We start from the raw sequence: 21,216 nt of genomic DNA, 5'->3' as shown, positions 1-21,216 counted from the left end.
CCCTTCTTTCATTACTTTTTATTTAACAAACAGAATTACACTTCATCTTTACCATGTACAAAAATATTTGTAACATCCTTCCAGAAGTGTTCTTACTATATATTGCAAACTTGTACAAAAAACTATGTTTGTGGCAGACATTATTTACAACACAAACAATAAATGTGTCTGAAAGTCATAGCAGCAGATAGAGCTTACTCCGGTATTCATTTACCAGTATTTTCCATCTAGTTTCAGCACCTCTCAAACACTTTGTAGAGGTCTGGCAAGTTGGCTATCTGGAGCACACAGCCATCTTCACTGAAGTGCTTAGGGGGGCTGAAAAGGCTGCGGAATGCTTTAAAGATGATGTGCTCAACCTTCCAACGCCATGAGTTCAGCTCTGTATCCTGCAACACAAAGCAGAAACTAACAAGTCATTATTTTAGTCCTCAACGATATGTTTAGCATCTTCGTAACTTTTGAAACAAAGGGTCATTTGCTACAAGGTCTTCTGTGATGACAAGATATTCTGTAGTTGTCTCAAACCATCTCTGAGGGACATATTGTACCTGCTCCTCCTCTTCTGGCTCTGGCTCCAGGATATACTGCTTTCTGATGGAGTAGAACTGGCTGCACTCCCGGCTGAAATCTCGGAAGAACTCCTTCTCATCATCCCAGTTCACCTAAAAAGGCACCACACACATTTCCATAATAAGCCTCCATACCAAGAGGATTTCCTTTTGAAGTTCTCTCATACTCAGGGCATTTGTTTTTACCTCAGTGGCTAACCGTAGGACAAACATGGGCAGACCCTCCATGGTAGGGGTGTATTTGTCTAGCAGCAGCGGCAGCCCAGTTAGGTTTCCCTCCTGTGATGGAGAGCATGCTAAATGTCACAATGTGATGCAAAGGTCTGCATGTACCAACTCACTATACTGAGATAAAATAGTGAGACACTGACAGGACAGACCTCGTCTATCTCAAAGGAGAAGTAATCCTCCAGCATCTCTGTCTTCTTCTTCAGGAAGTCCACTATGTACTGGGCCAGGCCCTCCTTAGGCCCATCATCCTCTGACCAGCCACTCTCCTCAGAGTCCAGTGCCAGCATAGCCAACTCATACAGCGGCGCTGGAGTCTGTAATAATAACACACCCCACAAAACCGGCTATCAGAAACTCCTCTTTCTATTCATCCAGCCCTTTTCATTTCCCAGTTATGTGGTGATACTCACAGACAGTCTCAACACACCAAAGTTCCCAAAGTCGTAAATCAATATCTGGTAGAAGAGTTCCTGGCTGGAACACAGGAAATGTTACAACTCTGTCTAAACAGGCCCTGTGCTTCATAGTGGCAAATGCTGTGACACCTGTATGTGTGTTTCTGACCTAAGTTTAGTGGTGTTGAGGAGGTACAACTTGGTATGGTGCTGGATAAGAGTCCACTGGGGGTTCACACAGCCAACAAACGAGAGGTTCTGAAGCATCTCTTGAAGACCTGAGAACACCCCAAGAGGTATGGTTTGAGCCAGCCTTTAGAAACACTCATACATAAAACTTGTTCTTCAATGCACTACTGCACAATCAGTCAAGTGAGTTGAATACCTGTATGTGCCCGTTCAGTAATCTCGTCTCTTAGCTCCCTCACACTGGTTAGCTTGATGACTCGTCTTCTGGGAGTGGCTGCAGCTGTTAGGTCCTCCTGCTTCTCTTTTTGGACGACACGAGGCCTCTTCCTAGTCCACACACACACACACACACACACACACACATTTCAGAGATGTATTTTTATAAAGTTCAACAGTCACCGAATCTTGATCAAACTCCACCCTCACATACCTGGAGTAATCATCTAGTGTGTCTGAGCTAGTTCCTGGACGGACCTCTGAGGGGTCACTGGTCTCTTGTTCCTCCAAGGCCTCCAGCATATCTGCATCGTCCATCTCATGCGTGTCTTGTGTAGGAGGCTGCGGTCTGGACACAGGCTCCACAGTGGCCTGACCGGCAGAGGCTGGCTTCTCTTTAGGCAGCAGGAAGGCATCCAGTTTCTGGGCTCGACAGTCAGTCCTCACCATCTGATGGGCGTACGTCCGCTCGCTGGATTCTGCAGTGGAGCTGGTAGAGGGCTTCGCGTCACTAGAGACGGACGGCCTGGGCAGCAAGGTCTACAGAGGGGGAACACATCAAACAACTGAGTTTAGTTTACGTAAACATCAAAGGCTGTAAAGCCTCGCTTGTACATTCAAATAAATATATATTTTTAATGCTTCGACTCTCACAATAGGCTACAGGGGTGCATTACCTGTGTAAAGTATGTACGTGAGGAGTTGGAGCCCAGCAATTTACTCTCTATGTGTTTCTGGACACTCTCGATGATGCAGTCTTCATGGAGGAAGTGCACCTCATGTTTGGTGGGGTGAACGTTCACATCGATATTGTGTGGTGCTATCTCCAGGCTATGGCAACGACAAAGAACATAACATGAAACCAACATCCAACCAAGCTACTTTCCAGTTCTTATTCAATTAAAGTGACATACCTGAGATAGAGGAAAGGATGAGTGTTCTTGGGAAGGTAGGCAGCATAAACCGTTTCTACTGCTTTTTTCAAGGCATTTGATTCTACCAGACGATCTGATAAGAATGTAATTGAATTATTAGCAGAATTTAGTATTGGTAGAATACATTAAAAGGGATCTAATTAAAAGAGTTTAGCTTTTCTGTGGTACATACGATTAATGAAGAGGATGAGGATGCATTTCTTGACTGAGTAGTTGGCATTTGAGATGTAGCCCTTCAGCTTGAAGGTAAGCTTCTGATCCTCACAGCCTACTTCTAAAAGCTCCCTGTGGACACACAACAAAAGTCCCACATTCAGTTGAAAAACACTATAATCATCAAAGCTGGCATTATCTCTGTCTTTGAATGGGTAATACCTGCTGACTGCATTACCAAACACTGCCCGGATGTTGTCCAGTATGGAGGCATTTGGTAGGGTCCTGACATCAGCCATGGTTTCCCCTTGCTGGAAAAACACAGATGAATTATGTAAAACATCCAAATGGCCACAATCAGCCCCAGATCACTATAATCAACCCCCCCCCCCCTCCCCCCAACTACCGTAGATTTATGGTTGCCAGCCATGTCTTACCTTTTTGACAGATAAGCTTTTTCCAGAGTTATGTATGGCATACCTGCAAAACACAGTTATGACTATAACAAAATATACAAAAGAGCCCAAAAGGTACAATAACACAGAACATGGCTACAGACCTGCTCACCACCTCTACAATCCTAGAGTACTCCTCACTGGGGCTCTTCAGAGCTTTCCTTCTGGTAGATACATTGTAAAACAGATCCTCCACCTGATAATGCAGAAAAACGCAAATATTACATAAATTGTGTAATTAGTTAAGTCTGTTCGCCTTCAGTGGCTGGTCACAACTCACAATTAAGGGATGAATAATAGATTAACTCACAATGATTTGTGTCCCCTGGTTACCAGCACACGGTTTAGGTTGAGTCTTTAGTTTCCCATCACAGTAAGTTGCTCTGGAGAAAGTAAAGAAAATACTCAGAGAGACTGAAACATTTATACAATGTAGTAGAGCCATACTAATTGACTTACCTGTAAGCGCATTTGGCATCAGCAGTTTTGGTTGTTATAGTCACATGGGCCACATGACTTATACTGGCTAGGGCCTGAAAATCAAAACATATCAAAAAGTTTGTATGTGATAGCTAACGTTGATAATACAATATTCAAGAAATGAAAAGTCAAGCACTAGACACTGTTCCTACCTCTCCTCTGAAGCCATACGTTGATATACCTGAGAGGTCTTCAAATGTCTGGAGCTTGCTTGTTGTAAACCGTTCGCAAACTATGTCCATGTCGTCTTTCTGCAACATAACAGACACATTGAACCAGGCCATATCACAATAAAAAATATTTTGTTGTGTTGGTAATCCTGAGTCAACATCTCGAAAAACACACCCTGATGCCAGTGCCATTATCCTGAATCTGGATCAGTTTCAGTCCTCCCTCCTTGACAGCAACCTGTATGTTGGTGGATTTTGCATCCAGACTGAAACATGGATGTAAACACGGATTCACTTAAAAAGGAAGATAGCCATGGTGTTAATGTGTCCGTTTTACAAGATTACGTTTGGACCTAGTAGTATCGTTAGTTACAGACAAAAAGCGGCGTCGTAGACTGTAGTGTAGCAAACGTGTAGACTATTTTGATAGGCTAACGAGGTCGCTAGCAATCTTACCTGTTGTTAGCTTGCTAGCGAGCTAGATACAGCCCATCTGTAGCGGTAGTTACAGTAGCTATCCATCTTTATTTGTGGTAATCTTACCAGTTCTCCAGCATTTCTTTGATTGCATTAGCTGGACGTTGAATCACCTCTCCTGCAGCAATCCGATTGACAACGGTCTCATCCAGTCTTCGAATAACTCCGGCCATGTTTACTTTAGGTAATCAACGATATCTCGCAAGTTGTTTAGCCTAGTTAGTAGCTACTGGATCCCAGTAGATGTATTTGTTTGGAATTGCGGATGACTAGCTAGCTGCACAGGCAGACAGTGCATTTGCCCAGCGGCCACTCGCTAAACTGTAAAATTAAAGCGCGGGTTGATAGTACAGGCACATGATTGGCTATTCTTCTAACAAGGGAAATCGTCATTGGTTGGTAGAAAAGAATACGTAGATTGGAGTGACAGACACACTACCAAAACATGCTACTTAAATTCATCTTTTTTTTTGCAGAGCAGACATAAAAACTCCTAGGGCTTCTCTAGACAACAAATCACAGTACAAGTTTGCCATTAAGTTAAAAAGAAATATGCTATTTGATATGGGTCATACACTCTTGCTGTAATGTAACTTTTCAAGCCACTGAATCATTGGTTTCACTATAATATTTAGCCATCAATCCAACAATGTGTGAAATGTGTTGTTTTATTAATATAACTGATGTACACACGTTTAGACATGTTATGATCAATTTTGCATTTAAATATACCATTTACTGCAGTGTGCTGTATGAAGTTGACAATTATATTACAGTCTTGACTCAGGCAACATAACCTCAATGGGATAGAAAGCTGTGAGCAAGAAGTCCGAGGGGTGGCGCTGTTTTGTCACCAGGACAAGCCTGAACTTCTCAATCCAGTCTAACCTGAACTCAGTTTTTGCATACTGGGGTCCATCTGAGGACTGTACTAGACTCAGGTACCTGCAGAGAAAATTTGAAGAGACAGTTATGACAAGTAAAGACAGGTTTGTTACAGAAATAACATGAGAACCAGGAGATATGAGAACCAAGACTGAGTCGGAAATATATCTGCATTTGATTATTAATTTAATTTTGCAAAGATGTCTGTCTTGTGGAGATGTATATTTCATATTCATGACCAGTTTTATTATGTAAGGGTTGAGCAAAGGTTGAAATTGGATTACATAGTTGCATTTTTAGTTATGGTGGAGGTTTGACTTGCACTTGTCTACCTCTCTTCCTGCAAAAGCTCCTTGTTCATTAGCTGTGCACTGAGCCCTGGCTTCACATCCTCCAACTGGCTCTTCACAGTTTCAAACAAGTCCACCTCCATCATATTAATGACCAGGTGCTTTCCAAACCTGTAAGACATAACCACCATATTTCTTATTAGCCTCTTCATCTACATACCTCCAGACATTTATCTCCTTCTCCCTATCTCTCTTTCTTGCTGTCTCTCTCTTACCTGATGGCCCCTAACAGAGCCATCCTCAGTTTCTCAGGCTGCATGTTTTCAGGGTTCATGGCATCCAGGTAGTTAGTGTCTCTGTACCTCAGAAATGTGGCAGCCTGACCAGAGGGATCCACGAGCAGAGGCCACCTTTCTCCCAAACAGACAGATTTTTTAATGACTAAAACATGTGGGTTTATAATGTTGTGTTCATATAGTTAAAGGAGGAGTTAAAAAACAGTTTCAAACCCATGTTAGAAGAACAGGGCAATATAGACAATGAAGGTACAGGTAAAGGTCAGCTCTGAATCTCATAATAACAGTTTGACAATGCTCCATGACCTGCCATCCTGTTTGATCTTGTCTCCCACGTCTTTGAGAAGAACGTCATTAAGATCACGAACCAAGCAACAAGTCCTCCCACGGGCAACAACAGCATCTGAACTCAAAATATCACACAACTCTGGGAAAAGGTCCTGGTAAATGACTCAAAAGAAAAGTGTTTGCATGTACATGTATGTGCGTGTCTTTGAGACAGAGATTAAGACTGAAAGAGAGAGAGAGAAAGAGGTGTGACAGTACACACCTCCACCTGAGTGCTCTCTCAGTGTCAGTTTAGCGAGGGATAGTTGATCAGCAGCCAGCTGAGCAGCCATTTGAGTCTTCATAAATACATCCTCTGTGTCATGAACCACCTGTTCAACACACAGACACACACACACACACACACACAAACACACACACACACACACACACACACACACACACACACGCATACTCAACATGAGTCAGTCCAAAGGCAATGAGATAAGAGCTATTTACTCAAGTTTTAGAGTTACCTGCAATGTGACTTTTGCTTGTTCCATACCCTTCCTCTGACATTTATTATGCTCTGTAATCCTCTTATTCAGCTCTACATTGGCCTTCTGCGCCTTAACATGCAAATTAACATGCAAAAAAAAGGCAGGAACAGAGTGATGACACATGCATTATTGTGTTAACTTGGAATCATTGGCTCCATATGTTACCTCTCTCTGGGATCGCTCATACTTTTTCTGGAGCTGCTCCACCTCTCCTGTCAAACTGGGGTAAAACACAGGCCATTGTTCCTTTGCACAAAACCCCCTATCAGTGAACAATAGGGGCAGAAAAGTCAGCTATCCTCCACTGCTTTATCTTTCCAGGATATTTGACAGCAAAGAGAGAAGGAGACCTTTAGAAAATACTAAATAGGAATGCCAGGAGATTAAAATAGCTGGACATGCTTGGGAGCTGGACATGCTTGGACACTTTATTTCTAAATAAATGTTTTGTTTGCAATTGCTCATCTAGATTCTAAAAGGATCTGCATGGGTGGAGTTGTGGTGGAAATGCGTTGTGTCTCTCACCAGTCAGTCTCTGCCTCCTTTAACTTTTGCTCCTCCTCAGTGCTCCTCTGTTGTTTTTCCCTCATCTTTTTTAGCATGCAGTCAGTGATGCTCAGGTCCCAGCCTTCTAGGATTGATACCAAGGCCTCACCAGATGCCACCTTCAATATAAACACAGAGATTTTGCCTAAAACACACAGTCAACGCACAAAATAAAGTAAAATAGGCCACACACACTAGACACACTAATGCTCACCTGCGCTGGGGTGCTGCCGTCATCTGCGTAGATTCTTGGGTCCGCCCCCAACTGCAGAAGGGTTTGCACTGCCGCAAGGTGACCCCCAAAGGCAGCTCTAAAGATTGGTGTCCGTCCAAACGCACCCTAGAATACATCATTGCCTGAAACAATTCCACACCGGCCCCTCTCCACGTGTGAAAGTGTGTCTAGGTGCTCTCACCTGTGTGTTAACGTCTGCACCTCTCTTTACCAATAGAGTGATGACCTCAGGCTGACCCCCTGCTCCTGCCTCCGACACAGCCGTGTTGCCGTTGGCATCCGTGATATTTATCATGCGGAGCTGATTGAGCAGCTGTTGGCGTTTGCTTGTTTTCTCAACCCCAAGGCCACGCTGTGTGTCCCTCTCAGATGCCTACAGCAAGTAAAGGAAAAGGATAATCATCTTGTCAGATTCAACAACTGTCACCTACTGTTCAGAAGTACGTCAAACTCACTTCCTTGAGAACTGTTAAGACCACTTCTGTCTCCCCATCAAAAGCTGCTTCCAGAAGGCGTCTCTGAAGGAACTGCTCTTCCTTCTTCTTCTTTCTCTCCTCCTCCTCCTTCCTTTTCTCTTGCTGTGCCTCCTCTTGTTTCCTTCGGACTATTGCCACAAAAGCCTTCAGACAAATAAAAAAACATTGAATTCAAGGATAACACAAAGTTAAACGAAATGTTATGTTTATCGTAATCAGCAATGACTTTCTATTAATCTATTATATCATACTAACCTCTTTCTCCAAGCGTTCCATTAGATCCTCATAGTCCTGCTTTTTTTTCTGTTTTCGTTCTAGTTCCCTCTTGGCCAGCAGGCTCCTGACAGCACACTGAATGGTCACTGCAGCTTGCTGCTCTCGCCTCCGCTCCACATCTACCAAAAGAGTAGGTGTGTAATTGTGGCCAAAACATTGTGCAGTATAATTCAACACTACAGTATCTAGTGTAACCTCAGTGCAGATTCTTTGAATAGTTTACCAAAGTCTATGTCTTGTGACACTCATTCCAGCCTGGTGTTTAGCTTGACCTTAGGAGTTTGTTTATTACAGTGATTTTAGATTCAACTACAGTACATACCAATACTTGCACGGCCAAAACATTAATTTATTTTAAAAGAAATTGGGTGATACAGAAAAGAGCAGGGAAGGAACTTTCTTGTTGATCTAATAAAAAGGCCCTATGGTATGGCCCTATGGTATGTTGTGAGACAACATATGAACAAGTGTATGTCATTTTTCATGCTGCTACAGTTCTTACTTCTCTATTTGCACTGGATGGGTGTTGCCTAGGGGGAAACAATGAGGGATTGTTTTCAGGCCCTCACTTGAATTACATCATGTCCTTTACTTAGTTACACCAGACTCCTCCTTGTTTAACCCTTCTTGCAAAGTGTAACTAAGGTTTATGAGCTAAGTAATGTCCAAAATGTACACAAAGGGCCAGTAGAGAGGTAGGAGGGATGTTTAGAGACAGAGAAATACGGTATAAACACAAATCTAATCTAATGTTATAAGATATCACTGGGTGAAGATCCACTAGTATCTGAATAGAATCCACCTCAATTAAAAAAAAAAACAAGTGGTCTGTTAATAATGGAAGATGGTGAATACATCATATAGATGGAGTGATGCAAAACTGTACTTTTCTTTGATAGTGTTGTGAGCACTGTCTCTGTCAAGGGGGTAACACCTCTGGACTTGTCAGCTGTGCTTTTGGACTGGCCACCTTGTGCCACCTTGGTGCTCATTCTGCTTTGTGGAGATGCTCCTTTTTCAGGGGTACACAAAGAGACATTGAACATCATCACTGTATGACAAACGAGATGTTTGCTATATGTTGTCATGAAATTTCCTTGTGAGTAGGCCTATAAGAAACTCAAACGTATCCAGATAGACATATAGTGTAAATACAAATTTCAGTAATCCAGATGACATGGCCTCCTACAGATTATTTATAGGCCTAAAAGTTCACACAAATTGTTTCATTGGTCACCAACCCAATCCAGTACTGTAAACACCCATCTCTCTGTATCCAGAGCTGTGCTTTCATACTGTACCGGTCTTTGAGGTTTGAGTTGCTCTCTTTAAGGGTGCCTTGGCTCCAGCCTTCCCAGAAGATGTCATTTTTCGGGAGCTCATGTTTAGGTCATTAGAAAGAGGGTGGGTTCTGAGAATGGGAAAATGTCTTTAGGCTACCCAAGCTAGCTAGTTAACTTGCATAATGAGAAGAGCCATAACTTTTTACTTGGCGTACAGAAACTCTGACGCTCACTGGTCGCCGTAGTAACACAACAATCCTCCCTCTCTCGCACACTGCCAAATCATCTGAAAATCTGGCTAAGAGAACGGCTCTGGAATCTGAGCATTTTGTGGACTGCTGAAAATGTGATAATGCATTGTGCCACACTATTGGCCACAAACCATATTTTCTGTATTTCCCTAGCCTACTGTAGTGTAGCGCTCGATAGTTCGCACTCGACTCGGTCAGGGACTCGCTCATTTCGGGAAGCCTAGGGGACATCTAACTTGGACAGTGCGCAAGGCGGGGCAACATTGACGACAGTGTCTTGGCCACAGAATCTTCATTCTTGCCTCAAGCATGAAAATAAACTGGTTTGGCCTGCGAAGATGATAAAACTACGCAACAGAGCTCTTTCACAAGACGTTCACCGGTAGGCTATGTGACTAGAAAAATAACTGACGACGAGGATAATAGACTAGGCTACGTGAGTTCAAGAAGAAATTTAAACGAAAAGAATCTTTACGTCGATCTGAGAGGTGAGTAGCCTACTATTTACACTTTTGAGGAAAACTAAAACAAACATGGCAAGTTGTTGTACAAGACGAATATCACTTCGTTTTTTTTAACCGAAAGACGTGTTCAATACAGTAAGGGTAGCCTACCATGTTGTCAGACAGCTGTAGCTTCAAGATAGCCTATCGTTTCGTAGTTTAGACAGTTTTTATGGATTAAATTATAATTGTTCTTTTGTCAGTATAGTACCCAGTTTATTGTACCTAAAATGTTAGACTATGTTGTTCCATACACTACAGACTTCTAGGTAAACTATTGTATGTTTTCCCCCATAATAAAATATGAACTTGCTGGTGAATTTGATTCCGTTTGGACAAGGGGAGGAGGTACATTCGTTGGTATTATTGTTTTAACCTTGTGACACAATCTTTTCAAGTTTCTGGGTCAGGGGTTACTTAGGGACAGAGTTCGGGAAGTGATTTTAAACGTGTTATTTCAGTATGCCTGTCTGTGACCAACTCAATATCCTCTTGTTTAAGTGTGGTCTCTGGCAAGCAATTATGATCCAAGTGTATGTCCATGCAGTGAAACATGTTTTTAATTTTATTTTGTATGTGTATTTGTATCCTTAGATCACTATGGCCCACCGCTCTCAATGCTCATCAGCTGGTGATAACCCTCTGGACCCTCATTATTTGCCTCCCCACTATCGAGAGGAGTATCGCCTGGCAATTGATGCACTTGTAGAGAAAGACTTGGAGAGCTATTATGGTTTTCTCCAGAATGCAAATGTGGTTGACTTCCTTTCTAGACAGGAGGTTGAGTACATTAAGCACACAACACAGATGCCACATCAGAGCACACAGCCTGAGCTGTGTGCACCTGAGCTGTACCTGGGCCCTGGGGGTGAGGGATCTTCAGACACATACTGGCCCATGCACTCTGACTTGGATGCACCTGGCCTTGACCTCGGCTGGCCTCAACAGCATCGTTTCATCGGCCCCACAGAAGTCACCACACTGGTGAACCCATCTGAGCCTGATATGCCCAGTATCAAAGAACATGCTCGTCGACTTATTAAGAATGCTCAACAAGTAAATTTTTATTTTATTTTTTATTCATAACATGTTTATGCTACTTATTCCTCAAAGGAAAGGCAACATTTCAGTCTGATCTGATATAAATAAGTCTGAAATTAAATGAATGCATGTGGCTGATTAGCGAGTGGACTGCGTTGTGTTTAAGACATGACACGTCAGATCAGTGTCGTCAGCTTTTTACTACAAACTGTGTGCCTATAATATACTGGTTTCTAATTAAATGCTCATTGGTTCTCTGCAGCTGGTAGCCGTGGTCATGGACATGTTTACAGATGTTGACATCTTTGCTGATATTCTGGACGCTGCCGGGCGAAATGTTGCAGTCTATATCCTTCTGGATGAACATAATGTGCACCATTTTACTAACATGGTTTCCAATTGCCGGGTAAATTTGGAGAATATTCCGGTGAGTCTGTGTATAAAATGATTTCTTGTTTTTTTCAGTTAAACTCCAAAAAATTTACTATTTAAAGGGTAAATGCATGGACATTTTATGGAATTTATTATGGTGTGTTGCTGCCACCTAGAGAAAATAGACTCCCATGTTCTTATATTTAGCACTAAAATTGGAAATTAAGGGCTATTTTCATTATTCATTGTTCCTGGGATTATTTGTATTCCTTTTTTTTTTATTACAGTTAATGCGAGTGAGAACAGTGTCTGGCTTGACCTATTACTGTCGAACTGGGAAATCCTTCAAGGGCCAGATGATGAATAGATTCTTGCTGACAGACTGTAGGGCAGTGCTGAGTGGAAATTACAGGTGAGAATAAAACAAACAAGAGATGTACTGTATTATTTTTTTTTATCAAAATCTGAGTAGAAAGGATATTTAATCTTGTATTAATTGCATTACAATCAAATATACATTTTTTTTTTTTCAGCTTTATGTGGTCATTTGAAAAGATTCACCGCTGCATAGCTCACCTTTTCCTTGGACAGCTGGTGACTACTTTTGATGAAGAATTTCGTATTCTCTTTGCTCAGTCCCAACCTTTGATATTTGAAAATGTACTAGCTCCAATGCCAGACTTCAGCAGCTTGTCTGACAGGCTAAGCAGCACTGATCAGACACCATTATTCAGAGATCCTAGAAAAGTCCTGCCCATAGGAAGCACTGGCTCTATGGAATGGGCCAGACATTCCTTTGATGAGCGAATGTACTTAGACCAGAAACAGATGGCTCTCAGGAAGCACAAGTCTAGTGTCCACAGGTCACTAGACCAAGGACAGTTGGAAATGTACAACTCTTCCCAGCATTTGAGAATGGATCCATCTCTTATCGAGCAAGGTTACCCTATGGTCCCCTCTCCCAACACAATGGACTCAAATGAATTTAAAAGTCACAGTTTTGTTGAGGGCGCTCATGGCAGAGTCCCATCATATCGATTCATGCAGCACCAGACCATGCAGGGCTTTGAGACCCAGGGGAGGCAGATGCACAGAGAACAACAAAGGGAACACCCTCTGTACCAGAGAGCAGGACCAGAACCAGGTTATGCTGGCTATGATAAGTTCAGGGGTTATGGGTATCCTTCGATGGATCAGTATACACAAGCTGAATACCCACCAGAAATGGAGCCTGAGCCCTATGACCCTGTACTCAATTATTTGTCATCCACCAGTTCTGTAGCGATGAACGACGACTCATGCAAAGCAGCTTCAGGGGAGATTTCACTTGGTCTACCACATCCAAAAAGAATAAGTATCGGACAGCCATATGCCTGTCGGCGCTCCCCAACACAGAAAATGCCTTCTGAACAAAATGAGTTCTTCCAGCAGCCCAACATGGATCACGAAACACCAGACCTTAATGCCAAACAGGGTATGCGAGATTGGAGGATCAGCTCATATCTCAGTGCTTTTGATGATACAGGAGATGAAGATGTGTCAATGCAACCACCCATTGGGATTGACCCTTTTGAAGAGCCTCTGAAACATATACAAGTCGAGTCCTCAGGTCCAGTGCTGTCAGACTCAATGTTTCGTACTAAAGAAATACCTAAGTTTCAAACAGCACCTAGAGTAAGTAAGCTCCCATATTACACCAAATCAGTCCTCCCAGAGTTTAAGAAAGTGCCCGATATTGTTGTCACTATGTCATCAGAGGCTGATACAACACCATCAGAGTCATCATCGACTACAGAAGGGGAAAAGACAGAGGAGGTGGAGGTTAAGGAACCCAAAGAGATCTGTGTAAAAAGGGAAGAGTCTTTCCGCAAGAGTTACAATGCAGCAGTCCAGAGGAGTTCTAGGCTGAGATCCTCACTAATATTTAGTTCTCAACTCGAGCAGCATTTCTCCCAAGACACGCAAACTACCTCTGGACAGCATGATGAGGAAACGAGCAAGAATGAAAATGACCAATTCAAATTACCCTTTGCCTCTCCGATGCTGGTAAAACGGAGATCCTTCACCCGGGAACCTTTTGAATGGAGCCGTTACGTAAAGTCAGTAGGTACTGACAGCACAATCACTGAGTCTTCCAAATCTGATGACTTAGTCCATGATACAGGTGTAACAAAATTACCTAAAGTTCTTCCTGATGACAAAGAGATAAAGAAACAACCAAAACCTACTGAAGTGGAGCAAACAGTTTTACCGGCAGTACCGCCACCCAAGCGCTCTCAAGATGAGCAACTGAAAACTATGAAAATAGAACTGAAAACCGAACAACTAACACACTCAACCAAGCCATTTTCAAGCAGTATGACCTATGTAGACATGAGTGATCCAGATAGTAGACTTGTGTTTTTCAAAGAGTTAGCTGCCAAGCGAAAAGCTGAAAAGAATGCACCACTGGTGAACATCCCTGAAAAAGCTTGTATAAAGACTGATCACTCAGTAACCACAAGTGACCAAAGAACCGAAACCGCATCCCAAAAGGTAGAGCCTGGACTCTCTGAAGTTCCAAAAACAACAGTAGAAGCTGCCATCAATATATCAGCCAAGCCAGCAAAAATAGATAGAACACCTGAGACAACACCATTTTCTCAGGAGATAAAGAGCAAGATGTCAACAGTAACATGTGAACAATCAAATCTTAATCCCAATGAGGCCTTTAAACCTAAGGAGCAGGATCCAAATATTCCCCCAAATGTCTCTCAACCCCTTAACAGAGAGGGTGTCTCTAGTAATGAGGGAGTACTTCCAGGTTCTACTGATGCTGAGAAAATTGAATTGAAGAGAAACCAGATTGTAAGAGAAATAAAGGAAAATGATCCTACTACCTCAAATAGTGCCTTTGTGGGCTCAAACACAATTGAAAAGCAGTGTAGACCACCTGACAGCAGTTCAACAGGCTCATCAATCAACCCTATCTCTTCAGTATCATCACCCTCTCCCAATCAATCAACACAAATTGAAATTTCCTCATCTCATCCACCCAAACAATCCAATATGCTATCATCTCTTCATCCCACTCCTGTTTCAAATGACTCAGCTAAAACTTTAACCTCAACAAAATGCAGTGAAAGTCTCACTAAAGGGACAATCATAGATTATACACCAGCTTTGAATGAGCCCAGTTCATCAGTTTCACCCCAAACAGACCACTTATTTCCACCTAATTCATCTCCTCAGTGTGTCCCAGGAACAAAACCATGTCCACCAACTATTCCATCAGAATCTGGCACCTCAACCCTTTCCATTCCTTTGGAGTCCAGTCAGTCGGCTAGTCCCGATGAGTCTGTTTTGCCAATCAACCCTGAAGAAACTAAAGCCAATGAATCTCAAAGTTCCCTTCCAGTCAAACCACCATTTAAAACCAAAAAAGGAGGATCCAGCTCCTCTACACCACCCCATACAGAACGCATCTCTGCTCCACAGCCCAGCTTAGCAACATTAGAAACCAGTTCTACTCCTCATCCTGCTCCCTCATCAACAAGTTCTACTATTCATCCTGCTCCCTCAGAAACTCATTCTACCACTCATCTTGTTACCCCAGGAACAAGTTCTACTCTTCATCCTGCTCCCACAGCAGCAAGTTTGACTCTTCATCCTGTTACCCCAGAAACAAGTTTGACTCCTCATCCTGTTACCCCAGAAACAAGTTTGACTCCTCATCCTGTTACCCCAGAAACAAGTTCTACTCATCATCCCGTTACACCAGGACAAAGTTCTACTGCTCACCACGTTACCCCAGGAACAAGTTCTACTCCTCATCCTGTTACCCCAGAAACAAGTTTGACTCCTCAGCCTGTTACCCCAGAAACAAGTTCGACGACTCCTCCCGTTACCCCAGAAACAAGTTCTACTCCTGCTACCTCAGCAGCAAGTTCGACTCCTCATCCTGTTGGCACAGGAACCAGCTCAACTTTACACTCTGTTTCCTCTTCCACTAGCTCCAATCCACATCCTGATTCCCCAAAAGCTAGCTCCACTCTACATCCTGTTGCCTCAGCAAACAGCTCCACTCCTCATCCTGTTCTCTTTTCAACCAGCTCCACTACCCTATGTCAAGAAAATACCCCTGAATCACAAACACAACATAGCTCTCTGTCAGAAACAACTCAGAACGAATCTCTCTCTCCAATAATGACAGATGTTTCTTGCTATACTGCAACAGAATCAGGTTCTTCCCCCGAATCTCACTCTGACAGTGTCTTAGCTGAGTCTTCTGAGAATTACAAAACAGAGGTCACCACTCCCGAGATCAGCCCAACCCCAGACAAATCCAGCTCCCTTTCAGACCCCACCTTAACAGAATCAAGTGAATCTCCCTTCCCCACACACATAGAATCATGCTCTTCATCTACGCAGAATAAATCTAGTTCCTCAGTCAATACAGTTCTAACAGAGTTCAACCCAATTCCCAACTCTACTTCAGGTGAATCCAATACCCCAAATCTATCTATTGTTGTTGAAAACAATAGCCTGAATAAGGAGCCTTTAAGTGAACTTTGTGTGGAGTCAAAACCTGAAACATCTGAGGAATCTGTTTTCCATGAATCACAAATTGATGAAGCAAATGTTACCCCTTCAGCTTCAGAGAGTGCATCAGATCAAGTCATTCCAATTTCACCTCAGTCAAAGAATTCAAAAGTAAGCCAGTCCCGCTACCATTCATCTACTGCCAATGTACTGTCAAGTAGTAACCTCAGAGATGATACAAAGATTTTGTTAGAACAGATATCTGCAAACAGCCAAAGCCGAGCAGAGCTCGCCAAAGAAACCGCTGTCACAGATGATGCCAAAGAAGATGAGGCTCACAGGGTGGGGAGTGTGGAAGAAGGGACTATTGAACGATCACAGTCCAGTAGGCAGTGTAGGACTGATCAGGAGCGGCAGAATCTGCTTAAGAAGATCAAAAGCATGCGAAAGGAGAAGAAAGTCTACAGCCGGTTCGAGGTATCTATTTTCTCCGTAAAAAAAAATACTTGGAATAAATTAACAAAATGTAGTTGAATGCCTGCCTCCCTGTGTCAACTCATGTCTTCCTTTTTGTTTTATGTGATAGATGGCACCTTAATGGGTGAAGAGAGCACAGACAAAGACCATCACACTGGACTGAAGAAAACTGTTTAATAGGCATCCTATGACTATCAGTTGATTTAAAAGCAACTGTGACATTTGTTGAAAGCATTTGCAAAGATGGACCAAAAATAAATGACTCAGAGAGGTCCATGTTCTGCTGCTCCAAAGGATCTCACACATTGTGGGCCTGAAACAGTGATTCCTATTCAGCTGAATGAATGACAACCACTCTTATAAAATATGCATCGTTGTAATCAATGATTACTTGTTACTCTCTGTGGGGGGAGTATTATAGTTGTGGGTGTGGTATGAATAAAATGTGATATAATATTTTGACAATGTGAAGTGTGCTCAAACAAAGATTTCTTGAGTATTCACGTCTAGATTTTGACAACAAATATATCTACTGTTTGTAACATTTTTGTATTCTTAACTCAAATATAAGGGAAAATGTACTAGGAGAGTATGCCTAAAGTGCCCTTTAGTAGGCTATCTATAGGTGCTGACTTGCTTTACTAGACTGGCCAACCAAAACATGTCAATGAGCATATAGTCCTTTAGTTACTGTGTCTATACAGCTTACTGCTGTCTTTTCTGCTCAAAATAAAGTGAATGTTTATTATAGAAGCTGTTTTTAGCCTTCTTTGTGTAATCTCTTGATTTTGGATGTACCTTCTGATTGTGTGAAAATCATTCATAACACACGGTAATAATGTCTCCCACATCTGGCAAACTCGTGGTAGGAATCAGCAGACACTAAGCTCCTTGACTCCTGTAACTTGTTGCCCTCTTCCCCTTTAAAGTATTTGTTTTAAAGTGAAGCACATGCGCTGAAGCAATTTCCCTTCCTTTCTGAATCATATTATCTTCATTTGACGAGGCAGCCATTCTGATGCAGCTGATGTTAAGCACAGCCCTTACTGCAGTATACTGGTGCCTTCCCCCATGGTGTGCTGCTTTTGGCCATATGATTGCCATATCTGTAAAGTGGGACAGATATCAGGAGTCGGATCAAAGTGTAGAACAGATTTTTAATATCTGCCTGTACACCAACTCACTTGGACCAATCATCACCTCCCATGGCTTCTCCTACCACTGCTACGCTGATGACACGCAGCTGTACCTGTCGTTCCCCCCGACTGATCCGGGGATCTCAGCTAGGATTGAGGCCTGCCTCACAGACATCTCCGCCTGGATGACCAAGCACAGCCTCCAGCTGAACCTTGCCAAAACAGAACTTCTCATCATCCCGGCCAAACCCTCAATCTCCCACGATCTCTCAATCACCATGGGATCTGCGACGGTGACCCCTTCATCCTCTGCCAGGAACCTCGGGGTTACCATGGATGACAAGCTCTCCCTCACTTCCCACATTGCTGCAGTCTCCCGGTCGTGTAGATTCACCCTCTACAACATCCGGAAGATCAGGAGATACCTGTCTGAGCATTCCACCCAGCTGCTAGTCCAAGCACTTATCCTCTCCAAGTTGGACTACTGCAACTCGCTGCTCGCCGGTCTCCCAGCATGCGCAACCCGCCCTCTCCAGAGAATTCAGAAAGCAGCGGCCCGCCTGGTCTTCAATCTACCCAGACGCTCCCATGTTACCCCACTCCTCATCTCCCTCCACTGGCTTCCCATCATGGCTCGTATCAGATTCAAGACCGTGGTACTGACCTTCCGAGCGGTGAACGGGACTGCACCCGACTACATCAAGTCTCTCCTCCAGCCTTACACCACCACCCGCCACCTACGGTCTTCTTCTGACAACCGTCTGGTGGTCCCACCTCTCAAGAGCGCCAGCTCCCAACCCAAGCTCTTCTCCGGTCTGGCCCCGCAATGGTGGAATCACCTCCCCAGCTCCATCAGAGACACTGACTGACTCCCCACCTTCAAGAAAAGGCTTAAGGCTTACTTGTTCCGGGAGTACAACGGTACTTAGGAATGGTTTGCTGGACCTGATGTTAGCTTCCTCCAGGAACACAATGACTCTTATTGAGGGACTTGTTGCTCTTGTTGGTTAGTTGTAACTGATTTAACTTCTTGTACTCACTGTGAATTATATTATTGTTGCTGGCTTTTTATACAGGTACACTCTTGCACTTTTTGAGGTTCACTAACCCTAACCCAGGGACATTAGGTGATCTATATACAGGTGGTGATATTAACTCAAAGCAGGTGGGTGTGATTAGAATTTGGCAGATTATGACCTCTGGTGGTGAACACAAGGGCAGGCAACCTGAACAGACTCAGTTGTCCAGTTCCTGGACAATGTCAATTAAAGACAATGTGCAATTACACTAAAAGTACAGTAGGAACTTCCTGGGTGTGTTCCTGTCCTGGTCTTGTCTCGCTCTCTCATGGCTCCCTGGCCTACACCTCCTGATTTACCTTCCAATCAACCAGCTGTTGTCCATGTGTGATTACCCTGCATTGTACTGTATGTTTGCTCCATTGTCAATCCCTGTTGGTTCCTTTTTGTGTTGTGAGTATTTCCGCTGTGTACCTGTTTGAGAAATAAATACTTTGTTTCTAGAAAATCCTGCCTTGACAGATTGTCTATCCATGCTTGTTTCCACCCTCCTGCAGCTCACTGTGACAGTTTGTTTAATGAATATGCACATTTTCTTAATGGGAGGGGGCTTCTTCTTACAAACCCAGACATTAAACAAACCTGATATTTTAACATGCTGAGATGGTTTGGATACATGGATTTCCTTTGTATATCTTGGCTAAACTTGGGCATTGACTTGTGTAGCAATTCACAACTGACCTTCGCATTTTCAACCTTTGCTCTGTTGCTCTTACTTACATTAACTAAAGTTGACCATTCATCTTTCAGTCACAACTTCAGTCAGTATTTTTCCAGAAATGGAAGAGGAACCACTTAAGTTTAAACCTGGACTGCTGTCTTATAAAGGCTTAAATCGTATTAGGAATGTTCACAAGGAAAGTTATCTTGATTCTCTGCCGGAAATAGAAATCCAGGACAGTGACATTTTTGTCATTACCTATCCGAAGTCAGGTAAACCTGTATTTCTACTTGTTATCTTAAGATTCTTGACTTCATTAAATATTTGTTAGGGCCTAGATATGTGCGTTACATGTGCATCATGCTAACCAAATTGCACTAAATAATTTCATTGTGTCCTGTAACATTCAACAGGGACAACATGGATGCAGTATGTTCTTGCATTAATGTTCCACAGTGATGAATTGGTGGGAGATCACAATAAACACGCCATGAGAATTGTACCATGGATAGAGGTAGAAATGGATCACAGTACAACACGTTTACCAAGACTGTTTGCCTCTCACCTTTTACCTAGTCTTCTACCCCAAGGGTTAAGAAAGAGGGGAAAGGTACGTGATACAGTAGTTATAAACTTGTTTATATAGCCTATGATTATTCCTTCATTGCCTTTTTGTCATGACTGACATATGCTTACTCTGTGTGTTAGATTATCTACTTTGCAAGAAACCCCAAAGACGTGGCAGTATCATTTTACCACTTCCACAATGTCAGTAGACTCCTGGAAGACAAAGAAGATTTCAACACATTTCTGGAAGAATTTGTGGAGGGAAATGGTGGGTTTATTTGGCCCTGCACACATATTATTGGTCAGTAATAATACACAAAAGTACATTAATAAATAATTTACCAGAAGTTTATCACTTGTTCTCATCCTTAATATAGTTTTTGTCAGTTCTTGGTTTGACCATGTTAAGGACTGGTATAGCCAAATGGACAACTTTGACATGCTATTTTTCACTTATGAAGAAATGAAGAAGGCAAGACACGTACAAAACATTCTTCTAAAACATCAATGTTATTTAATTTATGAACTTCAGAGATTTGATAAGAAAATATTAACTTTGAATATTGTACAAAATGTAAACAGTGCTTCTTGACTATTTAATTTCGAAATTTGAAACAGGACCTCAAAAGAACAATTGTAAAGGTTTCAACCTTTCTGAAGAAGTCTTTTGACGAAGAAACGCTGAACATGATTGTTGAAAAGAGTTCTTTCAGTAACATGCAACTAACTCCAAATGCCAATTTGGACACAGTGTCTCCAGACCTGTTTGACAGCAGTAAAGGTCGGATGCTGAGAAAAGGTGACTGCTCACAGAAATTGACATGCCTCACTTAAGTTGATTTTAATGCAGTTGAAATATGCAAACGTGACTGTTCTGTCTTCCCAGGAAAAGTTGGAGACTGGAAAACCATGTTCACTGTCGCCCAGAATGAGAAGTTTGACAAGATCTACAAAGAAAAGATGAAAGGTCTCCCTTTGGAGTTTGTTTGGGACCTATGAACAGTTTTCAATCTATAGTGCCTAACCCAAAGCTAAACAAATACAATGCGATGAAAAGGATGGATTCTGCAGTTATTTGTGGATTAAATGTAACTTTTTGTGAACAACATTTTATTGAATGCATGAAAAACTGTCCTACCTGGTTTCATGGTTCATGAATTGAATTGTCTTACCAAACAGTTTGCAGTGTGTGAACATGACTCCTAATCACATGCCAATCTT

The 21,216-nt window shown here is 42.5% G+C and overlaps 4 protein-coding genes across 5 annotated transcripts; 2 read left to right on the top strand and 2 right to left on the bottom strand.

Moving 5' to 3' along the window:
* Positions 1-3: 3 nt before the first annotated feature.
* Positions 4-4,558, bottom strand: mlh1 (mutL homolog 1, colon cancer, nonpolyposis type 2 (E. coli)). 2 transcript variants are annotated; one of them, XM_067237009.1, is made up of 19 exons: positions 4,340-4,558; positions 3,972-4,062; positions 3,779-3,877; positions 3,606-3,679; positions 3,457-3,529; positions 3,251-3,342; positions 3,129-3,171; positions 2,914-3,002; positions 2,711-2,823; positions 2,518-2,611; positions 2,281-2,434; positions 1,818-2,143; positions 1,584-1,714; positions 1,368-1,476; positions 1,214-1,277; positions 953-1,117; positions 759-851; positions 552-665; positions 4-389 (listed from the first exon to the last, which is right to left on the bottom strand). In XM_067237009.1, the coding sequence occupies exons 1-19, from the start codon at positions 4,444-4,446 to the stop codon at positions 234-236; spliced, it is 2,187 nt and encodes a 728-aa protein (XP_067093110.1). In that variant the 5' UTR covers positions 4,447-4,558; the 3' UTR covers positions 4-233. The 2 variants fall into 2 exon arrangements, with proteins under 2 accessions (XP_067093110.1, XP_067093111.1); XM_067237010.1 differs by having other exon boundaries at positions 2,518-2,599.
* Positions 4,559-4,941: 383 nt separating this feature from the next.
* LOC136942742 (IQ motif and ankyrin repeat domain-containing protein 1-like) lies at positions 4,942-9,472 on the bottom strand. The gene is made up of 14 exons (XM_067235712.1): positions 9,406-9,472; positions 8,991-9,116; positions 8,084-8,223; positions 7,808-7,972; positions 7,534-7,725; positions 7,332-7,457; positions 7,097-7,236; positions 6,737-6,791; positions 6,548-6,640; positions 6,295-6,403; positions 6,051-6,147; positions 5,724-5,858; positions 5,491-5,619; positions 4,942-5,218 (listed from the first exon to the last, which is right to left on the bottom strand). Exons 1-14 carry the CDS (start codon positions 9,470-9,472, stop codon positions 5,044-5,046), a joined length of 1,749 nt encoding a protein of 582 aa, XP_067091813.1. The 3' UTR covers positions 4,942-5,043.
* Positions 9,473-10,001: 529 nt separating this feature from the next.
* fam83ha (family with sequence similarity 83 member Ha) lies at positions 10,002-17,298 on the top strand. Its single transcript, XM_067236137.1, has 6 exons — positions 10,002-10,126; positions 10,736-11,197; positions 11,445-11,609; positions 11,842-11,966; positions 12,088-16,552; positions 16,662-17,298. Exons 2-6 carry the CDS (start codon positions 10,742-10,744, stop codon positions 16,671-16,673), a joined length of 5,223 nt encoding a protein of 1,740 aa, XP_067092238.1. The 5' UTR covers positions 10,002-10,126; positions 10,736-10,741; the 3' UTR covers positions 16,674-17,298.
* A 2,212-nt stretch (positions 17,299-19,510) lies between these two features.
* Positions 19,511-21,100, top strand: LOC136943014 (amine sulfotransferase-like). The gene is made up of 6 exons (XM_067236139.1): positions 19,511-19,700; positions 19,842-20,038; positions 20,137-20,263; positions 20,373-20,467; positions 20,614-20,794; positions 20,882-21,100. The coding sequence occupies exons 1-6, from the start codon at positions 19,547-19,549 to the stop codon at positions 20,992-20,994; spliced, it is 867 nt and encodes a 288-aa protein (XP_067092240.1). The 5' UTR covers positions 19,511-19,546; the 3' UTR covers positions 20,995-21,100.
* The last annotated feature ends 116 nt before the right edge of the window (positions 21,101-21,216 follow it).

Source organism: Osmerus mordax, chromosome 5 (assembly GCF_038355195.1).
Source record: "Osmerus mordax isolate fOsmMor3 chromosome 5, fOsmMor3.pri, whole genome shotgun sequence".
In the NCBI taxonomy this organism is placed as follows: domain Eukaryota; kingdom Metazoa; phylum Chordata; class Actinopteri; order Osmeriformes; family Osmeridae; genus Osmerus; species Osmerus mordax.
The sequence above is the reverse complement of the archived record's forward strand: the minus strand, read 5'-3'. Positions and strand labels throughout refer to the sequence as shown.